The sequence below is a fragment of the Lutra lutra genome, chromosome 10 (assembly GCF_902655055.1).
Source record: "Lutra lutra chromosome 10, mLutLut1.2, whole genome shotgun sequence".
Lineage (NCBI taxonomy): Eukaryota > Metazoa > Chordata > Mammalia > Carnivora > Mustelidae > Lutra > Lutra lutra.
In genome coordinates, this window is record NC_062287.1 from 78140096 (window position 1) to 78158259 (window position 18164).

At 35.9% G+C, this 18164-nt stretch overlaps 2 protein-coding genes across 2 annotated transcripts in view; both read left to right on the top strand.

Annotated features, from left to right (window-relative positions):
* The window catches only part of LUZP2 (leucine zipper protein 2), a 479539-nt gene that overhangs the window by 61115 nt on the left and 400260 nt on the right, over positions 1–18164 (top strand). The window lies entirely within an intron of this gene.
* On the top strand, positions 8169–8662 carry LOC125079406 (keratinocyte-associated protein 2). Its single transcript, XM_047692981.1, has one exon. It carries the CDS (start codon positions 8220–8222, stop codon positions 8628–8630), a length of 411 nt encoding a protein of 136 aa, XP_047548937.1. The 5' UTR covers positions 8169–8219; the 3' UTR covers positions 8631–8662.

The window sequence follows — 18164 nt, forward strand, 5'->3', positions numbered from 1 at the left end:
TGAGTGTCAAGACTCATGATTCTTATGAAGTAGTCTGCCATATACTAGTAATTATCATGTATGGATGTTTTTCTTTACCAAACACTGTATTAAACATTTGGCCTTGATGATCTGTTTAATCCACCAAGTACCTAATGAAGTACATTTGATTATCCAGCACACAGAGCAGAAAATGAGATACCAAGAGGAAAAGATCACATGGTTTGTTAATATAAGAGCCCATGTTCAAGATCAGGTTTACCTTTAAGCACACACCAGAATTCTAATCACCAAATCACCGTTCTTCCCACCTCCTTCCCTTCCTTTTTCCCTCCTTCCTAACTTCCTTCCTTCCTTCAGGGTCTGCCTCCCTCTTTATTTACTCCCTCCCATTTCCCTTTATTATTTTCTCTGTCATCTCTTTCTCTTTCCCTATATGCTAAGGGCCAGATACTCAAAATTCAGTTGAATAGGACCCTGCACTCAAGTTCGCAATGCCCATTTTTATCAAAATGCTATATATGTAATTTGGTATCCATTAACTATTTTTTAAAATACCTATTTGAGAGAAAGAATGAGTGGGGGGAGGGGCAGAGGGGAAGATGGAGAGAGAGAAGTAGACTCCCCACTGAGTGTGGAGCCTTATATGGGTCTTGATCTCATTACCCTGGGATCATAACCTGAGCTGAAATCAAGAGGCATACGCTGGGGTACCTGGGTGGCTCAGTGGGTTAAAACCTCTGCCTTCAGCTCAGGTCATGATCTCTGGGTCCTGGGATCAAGCCCCGCATCAGGCTCTCTGCTCGGCAGGGAGCCTGCTTCCCCCTCCCTCTCTGCCTGCCTCTTTGCCTACCTGTGATCTCTCTTTCTCTGTCAAATAAATAAATAAAATCTTAAAAAAAAAAAAAAAAAAGAGACATACGCTTACCCAACTGAGCCACCCAGGTCCCCTTCCATTCACTATTTCTAAATGAGTCAATGAATGAAATAACCTCTACTTAACCTAAAGAGTATTCAATTTCATCACATTTTTCTAGTTAAACATAATAAAAATCTAACTTTTCAAGTCTACTCTCACTCAGGACTGCTTTTTCTGTAATGTAATATATTTATATTCCAAATGTTGTATATTTAGGGGAAATAGGGAATGAGTAAGCATCATATTCGAGGCTTCATAAAGATTCATTATAGAGGAAACATATGGACAAACTATGCCTAAATTGCCAGTATCAAAAATTACTTCTTTGGAAATAACTGACAAAGTAAAAACCAAAACCTTACATTGCAAATGGAAACCAATTAAACCAAGTAAACAAAGAATAATAATTTTGTTTTCCAATGAATCATAGATAATTAACTTTTCGAGTGCACCTATAAAATGGATTGATAGATAAAACAGTTGAAGTAAGACGGAACTATGGAAAATGTACTTAACCAGCAAGTTTTGTTATTTATAAAAAAACAGAGTGTCTGACATTAGATATGAATATTCTAATAAATCTGTTGTTAACTTCCATGGGTATTAGAAAGGTAATGAAAATGAGTATAATTAATTTTAATAAAATTAATCATGTACTATATCAGAATAAATTAACGGCTAGGTTTAAAGGAAAATATCCTACAAGCTGTGATTAAATGATGCATATCTTCAAAGAACTGTTAAGTCCATTCTTTTGGCATTTATTTGTTTAGTCTGATAGATTTATTTAAATTGGGTCTTAAAATTATTAGCAACTCTGCTCTTGTACCTTAATTCTTTATTTGAAAACTCAGCTGCTGCTTAAAATGACACTGCTTCTCTCTTTCATTACCCTTTTAAAAATCAAAGTATTATGTCATTATTTACAAGGTATGATTTCCTGTGTTGAACTTAGTCTTTTTTAAGTGATGCCTTCATGAAAACTTTAGTGCATGTGTCTCTGACCTAGTGTTCTCTCCTGTATTTTGAGGTAAATAGGAATTTTCACTCACCTGACTTTGCAAAGTTGTAGAATTAAAAAGTAAGTTTTGGAAAACAACAACAACAACAACAATAAAATGCTTTTAAGAAAATTTATTATGCATTCCTTCCAGTATACCAGGGGCATATCATGTCTTATAGATTCTGTATTTCATGATTAGATGTATTGTTAAAGTCAAAATGTATAATCACGGTATGTGATAGTTAAGTCATCAAGTACCTGGAGGTCTATCCTGATCTATCAGATATAAAATGAAAAGAGAAAAAAGTAAGAAAAAAGAAAGACTTGCTTTTAAGTATGATATAAAAATAATAAATGCAAATTTGGGAGCAGGCATTATAATAAGCCGTTTAATTAAATGTTTCCTTAAATTTATTTTTTCTTAACCTCCCCCAAATCTGTGAGCTAATTATTGCTATTACACTATTTTCATGAGTGAAAAACCGAAATTCAGAGGTATTTTGATTTGTGATTATGCTTGTGGTGATGCTGTTTGTATGTCAGTTAGAAATTACATTAGTTCCAAGAAAGAAATTTGGGATATGGTGGTTTTAATCAAAGAGAGGTTTTATTTGGCCCCTGTCATGGGAACTATGGAGACAATCGATCCAGGCCAGGGATCATGCCCAAGGACACCAGCAAGGTTCTGGACTTAGTTCTTTCTAAGCTCTGCTGTCCTTGCCATGTTCTTTTTTCCTCATGGTGAAATCTACCAGACTCAGTTTCTCCTGTCCTGGAAGGGAGAAAAGGGGAAAAGTCGGAACATAAATGCTGTTATTTTACTCCTTCCTTTTAAGAGGCTTTCTCAATAACCACATGCAACAACATCACATCAGAAATATGTGATATGGGCCATAATCTACCTTTTTGTATTCACACTTTGCTGTCATCAATGTCAGCATGCTTTTGAAGAAAAAAAAAAGTGTGAGGATGTATTTTTTGGGTAACTGGAAATCTCATCCCTAGTTATTAAGAAGCAGAGCTAGGATCCAAAGTCAGATTTGTTTAACTCCTAACCCAGGGCTCCTAATCTCTATCTTATGCAGTATTCTTTTATTTTCATCATTATTTTAAAACTTAGTTATTAGTAGAGTGATACATTGATGTTATATTAAAAGTTTATTTGATTATGTGAATTTGAAAAGTATAGCATATTCATTAAATCCATAAAAACTGGAAAATTCTTGGGAAGCTATATAAACATGTTAGCTAATTTTAGCAGATTAACCCTTTTTGAGTGAATTTCACTTTACGTATCAAGTGACCATTTTGAAACTTCAAGAGTAGGAGAAATACCCTCTGTAGATATGATACAATTGCTTTCAGGAGTTGAACAGTGTTAAAAACTAACATAGCAATTTTGATGTATTATAATCTCTATTCTTGCTGTTTTTGTAGAGCCCAGGAGCATGTCTCTGCAGACTTGCACAGGACAAAGTTCTTATAAATGCCTACACTGTTTCTAGTTTAAGCTTTTTTTTTTTTTAACTTTTATTTTTTTTAATTTTACAAATCCATCATTGGCAAGCCCATTTACTCGACTACTGAATGATGGTAGAAATGAAATAATGGTGTGATCATATGGATTTTTGTTCCTGATCCTTGTTTGGAAGTCAAGTCATTTAAGTGACATATTGATTAGTAGCTTGAGTAGCAGTTGCATGTCACTTGGAAGTGAGTTGATAATTTGAACAAAATACAAAAATACATTTAAAAAATATTACTTGTAGGAACATTACAGGAAAATCAACTTGAGTGTTTTTACCCTTTTAGAAAAAAATTAAGAAAATGTTGTGACTGTATTAATAAATCTAAAACATTTTAGATTATAAAATCACATTAGAAATTTGCATATTTTTGTTAATTCATTTATATCACAAATACTAATTGGATGCATGTTTTAACACTAGGTAGTAGTCTTTTAATCTGATAAAAACTGTCTTTTATGCCAGAAATTTATAGCTGCAAGGAACTATACCTGCTCGTTATACTTAAGATCATAACATCCAACTTAGTGGCCAGCATGAAATAGGTATTTAATATAGATGGATAAGTTAGTAAATTAGATTTATTAAAATTAATTGGTTAAAGATTACATAAATACCCAGTTTTGTAAATGATTCTCAAGAGAAGTACAGGATACCCTAGTTGTTATTTTCTGTTAGTACGATTTAAGATTTCCCAAGTTCCGTGATGTTAAATGATGTTTAAATACAACCCACAGATGTTTATGCACACATCTGTAAATCCTTTCTTCTTTATCCAGTTCTGGGAGACCAGTTAGCTTGCTGAGAAGGAACTTTATATTTTATTACATTCTGGTGCTGCTTAAGGACAACCCTGTTTAAATCCTTTCTAATTGTTTCAAAAGTTGTATATCAGGCAATTAGAAGTAAAGCAGCTGTGTCTCTGTTGCCTACAATACTGGAAAGATTCATTTTCTTTCTGTATTACCTGTCGTATCAAATAAAGAGGCTGAGAGTTTATCTATGATAAATGTACTCTATTTAATGTAATGGGACAGTCCCTTAATTTGAGCACCTAGCATAGTGTCAGCCTAAATCTCCTTCTGGTGATTTAATTAGCAAAAGCTCCATATTAATCACTTTGCAATTAAACTTTTTGAGTCTCCCATTGAAAAAATATAATCCTTTCACAAAACAACAACAACAAAAATTGAGAATGAGCTCAGTAATAAAGGTAATTTGCATTTTTTTAGCAAATGTGTTAATGAATTATTCAACACTTGGTGTTGGTTCTTCAGACTAAATAAGCCTCTCTAATTTGACTTCCATACCAAATTATAAATTTTATTCTATGTTTATGAATTGAAAAGTATTCATTAGCAAAATGCATTCATCATGTACTATATATTGTCAATAAGGAAGGATTTTTTTTTTTCTAATTTGGCAGGAAATTTTGTTCTAGCAACACAAGCAGAATTCTCCCATGATAAAAGTAGTTTTATCACTGTTATCCATTTTACTGCCATACTTTTTATGAGCAAAATATAGGTGGAAACCTCATTTTATGATTTTGGTTTTCTCCCCCATGTCATATGTTGAACAATCACACAGAACTCAATTATAAATCTATTTCTAAAATGTCTTTGAGGCTGTTTTAGCTTACCTCCTCTTGAGTGGCATAGTTCAAAGTTCTAGCAAGCTAGAATCCTATACATGTAAAGAATAGCATCATGATATTTCTTCAAAAAGAGATAAAGCATTTCTCAATTCTTGGGTATACACTCTTTCACTGACAAAATAACAGTTCATTTAATAATGAAAATGCTGTCATTAAGACAAGTAACAAAACCCACAAATGAGCTTAGTTTGTGCATTTTTAACTACTTCATTGCATTTAAATGCAGCGGATGCGCTAATAATCTATAAATAACAGGAGTATACAAATATTTGCTAACTTGTATTGAGGATTTGCTATACAGCTGGCTCAGTTTTAAGTACTTCTGCACACTCTGCAAAACAAACAACATTAGGTGTTAGGTGCTATTATGCTGTTTCTTTATGAGGAAAGGAAGGTCAAAGAGTTGAGTTACTTTCCCTGATAGCAGGTCACTGACAAAGCAGTTATTCAAGCCTCCTCCAGGCTGATTCCATAGTCCATGCTGGTATAACCTCTGAGCACTCCCACCCTCTCGAAGCCATACTGGACAAGCTTTGTGCTTCCTACTGAGCAATGGCCAGTATTCTATTTTGAATGATTTCATTTTGGGGGGGGGGGTGTAAGTCTTGTGCTCTTCTACCACATAAAGCCAATGAAATGGTTCATCAAAGAATTAAACGAATTCTGATTTCTTCTAACTGCAACAATACTTGTTCTTTAACAGCTCATCTAATTGTAGCTCATTTGTAGGTAATAAAATTCTTTTTTTTTTTTTTCCTATGAATCTTTCCAAGTGTGTCTCAGGTAGGCAATTTTCTCTCTCTCTCTCTCTCTTTTTTTTTTTTTTTTTAAGGAGTGCTTTGGCTCACTGTAATCCCTAGATATTTTTTCTGCCAAAGGACAGATTCTGGAGATGGATGAAAATAGAAACTTATTAAAGCCACAGTATGTAAGAGATGTATGCCTCACATTTTATTGTAAAATTTAGATTAGGGTTTTCTAAAATGGGCTACATTAATCCAGACCTCTTTCATTTTCATAAATTTGATCTTTTATGTAAAACAAAAATGAATTCTTAAGAATGTATCTCAAGTCATTGCACATAATAGGAATTTGATAAATACTGGTTTCCTCTTACCTTCACTTGAAACTTGATACATACTGACCAGGGGCCATGCATGTAGTTAGTATTGTGGTTCTCTATCTCATTTGTAGTTATCATTTATCACATAGGACTAAAAAACTGTGTAATTGATTCCAAGAGGTTTTTTGCGGTCTAGGTCAGTAATTTTAAGTTCTATTTTTTAATCTTTTCTTATATTTGTCTTGTATGAAGAGTCATAAATGAGTAAATGAGGCTAATTATCTCTTCAATCCTGAGAGAATAAAAGGGAGTACACAAAAGTAGGCCAGATGCTCCAAGTATATTTACCTTTGGGACAGGGATATAGAAGGACTTAAGACCACCCATATGCAGGTATTTCTTAGATTTGACTAAGTTTGGCAGTGGGTAATAATGGCATGAAGAAAAATATTAACAAGGTGGTTTATGTTTTTTTCTGTGGCCAACTCTGTTATTCTCTATCCCTGTTTCCATGTCTTCCTGAGAGTTTTTCTAATGTTCCATATATAATTATTCAAAGTACACACACACACACACACACACACACACACACACACACACACACGTGGGCACACACATACATTAAACCTAGGACTGTTTTCATTCATCAGCATTAAAAAATAAAATCCTACTGTCTGTCTACCAAACTCTGGACATACCTGGAGAGAGCAAATGAAACTTGCCAGCTTTTTTTTTTTTCTTTTATTAAATCTGTCCTACCTCTACCCCTAAACCTCATAACCCATGTTGTCTTAACTTTAACCTCACCTCATCTCCACTCCACTTCTGTCCACTCAATCTCTTAGTGGTCTACATCCTAGTGTGACTTCCAGTAATCTTCCAATACTTGAGATATTAGAAAGGTATTCCTTATATTTAATAACCAGCTTTGGTGCTGAAATTGACAACCACTTATTTCCACTCAGCAGAGAATAAAACAGCTGGACACTTACATTCTGTAATTATACATTTGATGTATTGCTCTCTAAGTGCTTAAGGATAGACAAATGACTTCATATCTCATGATCAAGCATAGAGTCCTTAGTAATGTTTTGTTGCTGCAGTAAGCTTTCAACAGTTCTTTTGATTTCCTCAGAGGAGTTACTAATTTCAAATTATTTTCATGTTAATAATTAACATGTGCTCAAGTATGTGTGTGATCCTTGATGACAGGGTCTGTAGTGATAGTAGTGTCCTTAACACTTACCCTACTCCCTGCATACACTGTTACTTAATACATATTTTTTTTGCATTTGTGTGGTGTGCTCCTTAGGTAAACTGCAGAATTAGTAATTAGGTACTTATTTGAAAAGGGGGTTATAAGTCAGAAATAAATGACATAGAAACTAAACGACAACAATAAAAATACTCAAAACTCCAGTAGAACAGATCAATAAAATCAGGAGATGGTTCTTTGAAAAGATGAACAAAATTGACAAACCTCTAGTCAGACTAAAAAAAGAAAACAAAAAACAAAAACTCAAAAGTCATAAATGAGAGAGGAGAAATAACAAGAAACACCAGAAAAATACCAACAATTATAAGAGACTATTATGAAAAATTATATGCCAACAATTGAACGACATAGAAAATGGAAACATTCCTAAAAACATGTAACTTACCAAAACAGAAGCAGGAAGAAATAGAAAATTTGAACAGACCATTTACTAGCAAGGAAATTGAATCAGTAAACAAAAAATTCACAACAAAAGTCCAGGACCAGACAGCTTTGCAGGGGAATTCTACCAAACATTTAAAGAGTTAATAAGTATTTTCTCCCTCAAAAAATGGAAGAGGAAGGAAAACTTCCAAATTCATTCTTTCAGGCCAGCATTACCCGGATGCAAAAACCAGATATAGATGCCACTAAAAAAGAGAACTATAAGCCAATATCTCTGACAAACATAGAAGAAAAAAATCCTTAACAAAATACTAGCAGACTGAATCCAACAATACATTAAAAAAAAAAAAAAATTCGGTTCGGTTTCCCTGTTTCTTGGCCTGCGGCGCCGACTGAGCCGGGGCAGCACGCGATGGCCGTGGGCACCGGCACCTCGCTGGCGCTGTCCTCCCTCCTGTCGCTGCTGCTCTTCGCCGGGATGCAGATGTACAGCCGGCAGCTGGCGTCCACCGAGTGGCTCACCATCCAGGGGGGCCTGCTGGGCTCCGGCCTGTTCGTCTTCTCGCTCACCACCTTCAGTAATCTGGAGAATCTGGTTTTTGGCAAAGGATTCCAAGCAAAGATCTTCCCCGAGACTCTTCTCTGCCTCCTGCTGGCTCTCCATGCATCTGGCCTCATTCACCGAGTCTGCGTCACCACCTGCTTCATCTTCTCCATGGTCGGCCTGTACTACATCAACAAGATCTCCTCCACCCTGTACCAGGCAGCGGCTCCTGTCCTCACCCCAGCCAGGGTCACGGGGAAGGGCAAGAAGAGAAATTGACCCTGAATGTCTAATAAAGTTGATCTTTGTAAGAAAAAAAAAAAAAAAAAATTCACAGTGATCAAGTGGGATTTATTTCCAGGATGGAAGGGTGGTTCAATATTTGTGATTCAATCTACAGGAAGCATTATATCAATAGGAGAAAGGATAAAAACCATATTATCATTTTAATAGATGCAGAAAAAAATTGACAAAGTACAATATCCATTCACGATTAAAACCCTCAACAAAGTAGGTTTAGAGGGAACATAGCCTCAACATAATAAAGGCCATGTATGAAAAACTCACAGTTAACATCATACTTGATGGAGAATAATAGCACTTTTCCCCTAAGGTCAGGAACAAGATAAGGATGTCCAGTTTGACCACTTTTTTCAGCACAGTACTGAAAGGCCTAGCCACAGCAGTTAGACAACAAGAAGAAATGAAAGGCTTCCAAATTGGTAAGGAAGAAGTGAAACTCTCACTATTTGTAGAGGACATGATACTATACATAGAAAACCCTAAAGAGTGTGGGGGGGAAGAACACAAAACAAAGTCTCCACCAAAAGAACTGCTAGAACTGATAAATGAATTCAGTAAAGTTGCAGCATATAAAATCAATGTACAGAAATCTGTTGTATTTCTATATACTAATAATGAAGCAGCAGAAAGAGTAATAAAGAAAATCCCATTTATGATTTTACTAAAAATAATAAGTTACCTAGGAAAAAACCTTACCGAAGAGCAAAAGACCTGTACTCTGAAAACTATAAAACACCAATGAAAAAAATTGAAGAATACACAAAGAAATGGAAGGATATTCAATGTGCCTGCAATCTACAGATTTAATGCAACCCCTATCAAAATACCAACAATGTTTTTGACCGAAGTAGAACAAACAATCCTAAAATTTTTATGGAATCACAGAAGACCCCAAATGGCCAAAGCAATCTTGAAAAACAAAAATTAAAGTTATATTACACAGCTGATGCAATCAAAACAATATAGTATTGGCATAAAAATAGACCTATAGATCAATGGAATGGGATAGAAAACCCAGAAATAAACCCACAAATATATGGTCAATCTTCAACAAAGTGGGGAAAGAACATATAATGGGAAGAAGATATTGAAGATTTCTTGAAAGATGCATTACAGATGACTTGAAAAAGTCTCTTCAACGAATGGTGTTGGGAAAACTGGACCACTTTCTTATGCCATTCCCAAAAATAAATTAAAAATGGATTAAAGATGTAAATGTGAGACATGAAACCATAGAAATTCTGGAAGAGACCACAGACAATAATTTCTCTGACATTAGCTATAGTAACATTTTTCCAGTTATGTCTCCTGAAGGCAAGGGAAGTAAAAGCAAAAATAAACAATTGGGACAACATCAAAGTACGTTTCTGCACAGCGAAGGAAAAAATCAACAAACTAAAAGACAGCCTGCTGAATAGAAGAAGATATTTGCAAATGACATATCTGATATGTCATTTCAGGGTTGGTATCTAAAATATATAAATAATTTAAAAAACTAACCCCCCCAAAACAATTCAAGTTAAAAAAAAAAAAAATGGGCAGAAGACATGAACTGACATTTCTCCAAAGAAAACATACACATGGCAAACAGACATATGCTCAGCATCACTGATCATCAGAGAAATGCAGATCAAAACTAGTAACTATGGGGGCACCTGGGTGGTTCAGTGGGTTAAAGCCTCTGCCTTCCGCTCAGGTCATGATCCCAGGGTTCTGGGATCAAGCCCCACATCGGGCTCTCTGCTAGGCAGGGAGCCTGCTTCCCTTCTTCTCTCTCTGCCTGCCTCTCTCTGCCTACTTGTGATCTCTCTCTCTGTCAAATAAATAAATAAAATCTTAAAAAAAAAAAACAAAAAAAATAGTAACTATGAGCTATTTAACCTCATACCCATCAGAATGGCTAGAATTAAAAAAAAAACCCAAAAAACAAAAAAAACAAAACAAAAAACAACAACCCACAAGACACAACAAAGTGTTAACAAAGATGTGGAAAAAAGGACCCCTGTTACTCTGTTAGTGGGGAATGCAAACTGTTGCAACCTCTCTGGAAAACAGTATGCAGGTTCACCAAAAAGTCAAAAATAGAACTACCCTGTGATGCAGCAATTGCACTACTGGGTATTTACCTAAAACAAAACAATGCAAAACAAAACAAACATAAAACAACTAATTCAGCAGTATTTATGATAGCCAAACTATGGAACCATCCCAAGTGTCCCCTGATAGATGAACGAATAAAGAAGATGTAGTATATAGACACAAGGGATGTTAATCAGCCATAACAAAGAATGAAATTTTGCCATTTACAATGAGATGGGTGGAGCTAAGCGATATAAGCCAGGGACAGACAAATACCATATGATTTCAGTCATACATGGAATTTAAGAAACAAATGAACAAAGGAAAAAGGGAAGAAACAGATTATAGAGAAAAAAGTGATGGTTACCTGAGGGAGGTGGGTCGAGGGTTGGGTGAGATAAGTGATGGGGATTAAGGAGTGCATTTGTGGTAATATCTGGAAGTATTGAATCATTACACTGTACACCTGAAATTAAAATAACCGTGTATATTAACTTACTGGGATTAAAATAAAAACTACCCCCACCCCCACCAAAAAAAAGGGCAGGGAGCCTAGAAGAATCAATGCAGGAATCATGTATTTAAGCCTCTATTTATTTTATAGGTGCAGTTCTTAGTCTGGAAATGCCCAGATAATTACAGATGATCCTTTCCTTGTGAAAATCACAGTTTATTTAAATACAAAGGTTATGAAGACACGTATACACATACAACACACATACCTTCCATTTTAACAACAAAACCAACACAAAATTGCCTGTTATAAGGAGCAAGCTACCTGTGATTTAGCACAGTCTTTATTTAAGAAACGTATGAGGAGGGGCACCTGGGTGGCTCAGTGGGTTAAGCCTCTGCCTTCAGCTCAGGTCATGATTTCAGGGTTCCGGAGTCAAGCCCCGCATCAGGCTCTCTGCTCATCAGGGAGTCTGCTTCCTCCTCTCTCTCTCTGTCAAATAAATAAATAAAATCATTAAGAAAGGAAGGAAGGAAGGAAGGAAGGAAGGAAGAAACATATGAGGAAAATGCTACTACTAACTAACTTACTACCTCTGATGCTTATTAGTGAAGAGTTAAAGCCAGATTCTTAAGGATACATTCACTGGTAAATAAATACACGTATCTCCATAATTCTTGAGTTTTTCTGACTACTTCTGGTTAAATGAAAGTTTTATTTCTGGCCAAATCTACATGGAATAAGAATGTCACAGAGCATTTTCTTTCAGAAAGGCGCTGCTTTCCCTGCAGGTAGAAGGAATCTCAGGGTTTCTCAATGGCTTGCTCTGGCGATCACGGTCACTGGCCAAATTGAAAAAAAAAACAGAAGGAGTCTTGAAAGGAGGCCCGATTTATTTCTTAAGTGTGTTCTTCAAAGCTCTACTTCTGTTCAGTATCCTTTGAAAAGGGGATTCTGTGGCCAAATAACTTTTGGGAATACTGTATTTCATATTCTCATCTTGGGAAGTCAGCAGGAATGGGAGCCCACTGAGTAAAGTAACAAAATTAAACTTGTTTAACCTCAATTAATTAAATGTTTCTCAAACTTACTTGACTATGGTGCCCTCTTTGTTCTCCCTTCTGTTTATACCTTGGAAGACACATGTTCTGAAGATCCTCTCAACTTAAGCTGCCTTTGTAAAGATACCAGCACAGCTTTCAGGAGTTTCAGTTTTTAGTTTATTTTAGCGAAATGTTTTATATCAGCTTTTTAACTTCCCATTGATTATTTTCTCTAAGAATATGATGGTGAATATTCAAAAAGATTCTGGCTCCTTGAGCTCCCAGTATTGATATTTCAGGAAAAAAGAAATGACTTCCCATTTAAGTTGTATATAATCACTGTTAAGCTTTCAGTTTGATAAATACAGAAAATTCTAAATTGCATTTTATATCCACCATACAGTTTTGAGTCTGTGTCTTGCCCTTGAATTTGACAACAAAACTGTTAAGGATGGGACCTCTTTCCTTCTAAATTTAATAATGGCATGTGGTTACAGTTTATTCTAAGAAGGAAACCACAAAGGTGAAAATGGTTTAAAAATAAATATAGCCTTTGAGGGAAGTTTAGAGGACTTGAAACTATAATTTCAAGAAGGCAAAGACATAAATAATTGATTCTAACCAGCCGTATCCTCACAACCACATTTAGAGTTTGTAGCTAAAAAATAGTTGCTATTTAAAGAAAACTGAAAAGAGCTGAGTACTTGTATGCACATCACCTGTAAGATCTAATTTCTCCTGGGGCACCTGGGTGGCTTAGTCATTAAGCATCTGCCTTCAGCTCAGGTCATGATCCCAAGGTTGGATCAAGCCTCATGTTCCTGCTCAAGAGGAAGCCTGCTTCTCCCTTCTCCCTTTCCCACCATCCACCCCCACCCCGCTTGTGTTCCCTCTCTGGGTGTCTTTCTCTGTGTCAAATAAATTTAAAAAATCTTAAAAAAGGAAGGAAGGAAGGAAGGAAGGATCTAATTCCTCCTGAAAACTCCGTGAAATAGATGCTTTCATTCCTGTTTTGTCAATGACTTATTTTCTCAAGGTCATATCCATAAGTGGCAGAGCCTGGGTTTGCAGGTCGATAAGTGCTTCTTTGGTCAGCATGTACTTGCAACACTTAGATGCTCTCTCTGTGTAGTCTGAATGCTAAAAATACAAGGACAGTATGAACAAGAGTGAATTTAGTGAATGATAGAGAAAACATGCAAAGAGACTGCCTTTCTCCTTCAGTGTTTATTTAATGGACTTGTATATCTTGAAATTCAGTAAGAAAACCTCAGTGCTGCTGTTTCTAAAGAAAAGGTTTTGTCCCATACATTCAGTGAAACTCTATTTGACTGGGCTTGTCCAGCTGCCATCAGCTAGAATTCAGGACTGAGGCTTGCTTGTGAATCAATAGGCAATGTCAGGTTCAAATTGAATTTTATTTCTGTTAGTTTCTTGAGTCATCATTTTATGTCTCACTGAGTTGCTTAAACTAACAGAAAGGATTTTTCCCAGCTTAGCCATTCTGTTTTTTTTTCCACTCTCACCTCTGTACTACATAGACTGTCTTATTTATCACACTCGTTTTTAAATAAGTGGTGTATATTCTTTTTTTTTTAATTGAGAAAATTCATACACTTCTTTTGTGTTTCCTGGTCTCTGCTGAAAAAGACTTTTTTAGGAGGCCTTGGGAATCCTTTTTAGGTTATTGAACATAGAAGTGACATAAAGGTAAAGGGAGAACAAAACTATCAATGTGACTCCTTTTACGCAGGGGTGGGGTGGGTCTTAAAATTGGCTCTTAAACATATTTTGTTGAATGTTATGTTTTACTCTCATAGGAGATAGAATTACTGTAATGTGATTTAGCGATATTGTTTCCAACACTAAATATTAGATGGTTAATGAAGAAAAAAATTAGCAAATGTATCATTAGCCATGTCCAGAGAGATAAATGAATAATAGGAAACTTTAAAGTACATTTTCTTCATTGGCCTATACTCTTCAGAGTTCCTCCTAAACTTTCTTTTTCAAGTCTTTTACTATGCCTAATAGTTCAACAAAATTAGCTGTTATCATTCCTCATTTCTTTCTCAAATTCCTTTTGTGGAAAACACAAAGGAATGACTACACTCACAGTGTATCTCAGAAAGGAGGCAATGTTTTCAATTGTGGTTCTTTGTACTTTCTGTAGGAATAGGTAAGTCAACAGAAGCTTTACTTGTTCAATCATAGTCTGTAGAAGCAATGAATCTAAACTTTGTCTTTCCAATTTCAAACTAAATAATTTCATATCCCATTACTCTCTCACTTCTACTGTGTGATCTTGAAGCCATTATGCTTCTGCTTGATTTTTAGAGTGGTGTTATTTATGAAGTCCACATAGATATTTCTCCTCAGACATCTGAGGAGTTTCATTTTATAAATAAATTCTAGAAAAATATATCTTCTCGGGCATAGCAACAAAATGTTTTTTTTTAAGATGGATTCACACCCTCCATGAGCTTATTATCTTAGCTTAAGTGGCTTAGTTTAAGTTATTCCATTCAAAGATGGAATAACCATTAAAATATCATAAGTTTTTATGAAATAAATACTGATCTGTTTTCATTCTTAATAAAAGATGAGTGACATTGTTGGTGATCATTATGATTCATTGCTCCATTTTAAATTAGAAAACTATGAATGTACCAAGCATGATGCCATTAGTGTTAAAATTCAGATGTGTGAACATTACAGGTAATAATTAATCCTCACTAGGGAACTCAATCCTGCATTACCTGTATACTAGTATTAAATTATAAATACTCTTTGGGGACCTATGATTTTCGTATTTCTTTTCTAGAATATTATTAATACCAGAGCAGATTCCTTCTAACTAGTTCTAATTCACTATTATCAGTTTAAAGCCAAATTATATTTGTTGAATTTGAGTTATCAAAAGTTTCTGCCCTTTAGTATATAGTATGATTAGAAATAAATGTGGCTTTATTTTACAAAATAATCCTTTAAAAAGATAAGTCAGGGGAATTTTCCAAAGTCCTATGTCAGAACAATTTGTATTATGACTGTTTTTCTTGTAGAGTGTTAGCTAAGTGGACACAAATATGTAAGTTATTACCCTTTCATTCTTATAATTCAGTTGATGTAAATGTAAGCCTATCTAGGTTCTCTGCTCAGGCTGGTTGTGTTCCTTCATGAGTCTGACCTTGATAGTGTGCATAAAATCTTCCCTTTGTGAAAGAACCAGAGAGCCATGGAGCAGGACAAGGGTGGGGGAAGGGGGTAAATTGGTATTGTACAGGGAGAATCTAGTAATGACTTCACTGAGTATCCCATTGCAGACTTTCCTACCTGGAATTAGATTCACCAGTCTTCCAGGATGAGAGAGAGAGAGAGAGAGACAAGACATCTGGATGGAGGGCTTTCCTAGACTTCTAATTCTTAGAAAAACTGTGGGCATTCCCATCTGTAATTCTTGACACTGGGAGTGAGATTCTCTCTGTTTCGGGAAATCGGTTGTGAAGTACAACAGTATGAAGGTTATAGGAAGATATTTAGAGTATTTTTGAAAACTAAGACTGCTGTGGTAACTGTTTTTTAAGTACCTATTGCGTACCTGGCATTGCACTTAATAGTGGGGACATAGACATAAATATGACATAGTCTGCACTTTCAAGAGATTCTTAGCTTGGACAGCTTCGTTGTTGTTTTTCAGTAAATGAAATGTATATGATCAATGCAAAGATGCCACAGGAGCAAAGGGAATTAAAAAGCACAAATTATATAGATGTATTGAAGAAGGTCTTCCAAGATGTTCTTGGCATGTTGGCCATTATATGTCCCTCTGAATTTTCCTTTTAAGAAGTAGGGAGAAGTCATTCAGTACAGATGTCCACCTGGATGGGGCTAAGGTCTAATACAGAGAGAAACACACAAAACTGAGTATGGTATAGGATATAGGGTATCTTTTGATGTCTTTCTCTCTCTCTCTCTCTCTCTCTCTATATATATATATATATATATATACATATATATATATATGTAAATACACACACACACATATATATATATATATATTAAGCAGGCTCCACCCCCAGTTTGGAGCCCAATATGGGGCTTGAACTCATGATCTTGAAATCAAAATCTGAACCAAGAGTTGGACACTCAACTGACTGAACTACCCAGACTTCCCTGATGTTAATTTTTTAAACTTTTTTCTTTTTTCTTGTTTTTCAGAAATTATTTACAACTTTGTTTTTTATTGTTTTCAATTAAAATGTAATATTTTGGTGTAAATATCTAGTTTACATTGAAGAAGAAAAAAAATCCCCCTATTAGGTGACTTGTGATCCATTCTTGACTCATGGGTCATGTAGCTCACATACACCAGAAGGAGAGGCTTTAAAGTCAGGCCCTCATGTTTGTCAGCGAATTAGAAATCTCATGATGAGCCATAGCAGAGTTTCCCTGAAACTGAGATTGAAGGTAATATATGACCTAGGTTGCAACATGTGACTTCAGTTAACTGGTCCTTTGAGAATGTCAAGAAAATTGGATTTTTTTTTTTTTTTAATTAAAAAGGCGGTTGATGGGCTCCTGGGGTCCTGGGATCAAGCCCCAGGCTCTGAAGCCTGCTACTTCCATTCTCTCTGCCCCTCCCCCACTGCTGATGCTTGCTTTTTCTCTCTCATAAATAAATAAAATCTTGGGGGAAAAGGTGGCTAAAGGCAATGTGGATAACAAGGAATGAGGCTTTCTTGTCTGTCTCTAATGACTTTGGATAAAACACTTAAGTCTCCAGGGAACAATCCCAGCCTATAACCCATTTCCAAATTCCAGGTTCAGGCTCGCTTAAAAACAAATAAATAAATAAATGACTTTTTATTTTTTATTTTTTTAAAGATTTTATTTTTATTTAACAGAGAGAGATCACGAGTAGGCAGAGAGGCAGGCAGAGAGAGAGGAGGAAGCAGGCTCCCTGCCGATCAGAAGAGCCCGATGTGGGGCTCTATCCTAGGACCCTGAGATCATGACCTGAGCCCAAGGCAGAGGCTTAACCCACTGAGCCACACAGGTGCCCCAATGACTTTTTAAAAAAAATACAATATTATATATATATATTTTAAGATTATTTATTTATTTATTTGACAGAGAGAGATCACAAGCAGGCAGAGAGGCAGGCAGAGTGAGGGGGATGCAGGCTTCCCGCGGAGCAGAGAGTCTGATGCAGGGCTCGATCCCAGAACCCTGAGACCATGACCTGAGCCGAAGGCAGAGGTTTTAACCACTGAGCCACCCAGGCGCCCCACAATATTACATTTTAAAATAAGGATACTAATAGTAGTAATATTAATAACTTCTTTGGGTTGAGCATTTATAGGATTCCAAAGCCTCGTTAATAACAATTTTATATTCCTTTTCTCATTTTATCCTCATAGTTCTGTGATGAAGTTACATTAGAAGTCAACAGTTAACAAAACAAAGATCCTGACCCCCATCCATGTGCTTCTCACTTCCAAATACAACTGTTACCTAGCTGCCTTAGGCCTCAGCTGCAGCTGAAGTAGCAAACATCCCTGCTTATGTGCCTGCTGGTGGGGGCATATTTCTCGACCAGCTCCGATGTCAGTTATTCATTTGGCCATTTGTGTGTCTCATTCTGTTCTCTCACTTCTATAAATAAACCCTGGCTCTGAAAATCCCAGAGCTCATAATGTCATAGTCATCGGACGTGCCAGCCAATTGTCTTCTGTGGGCGTTCCGTAGATTTCTAGTTATTCTGGATCCCTAATTCATCACCACAAACACTCTGAATTTTCTGTGCCCCTCTTTAGATCCTGGTGTCTCTCAGGTCTCCTGTCACCTTCAGTGACCTTCCAAAGGATACCCTGTCTTCTTTCCCTAGAGAGCTTGTCCCTACTCCACAAAGCTACTGTGAGAATAATATTGTGA

Excerpts from the sequence above, each read along its gene's own strand:
- LOC125079406 (XM_047692981.1), top strand. The coding sequence starts at position 8,220 with ATGGCCGTGGGCACCGGCACCTCGCTGGCGCTGTCCTCCCTCCTGTCG.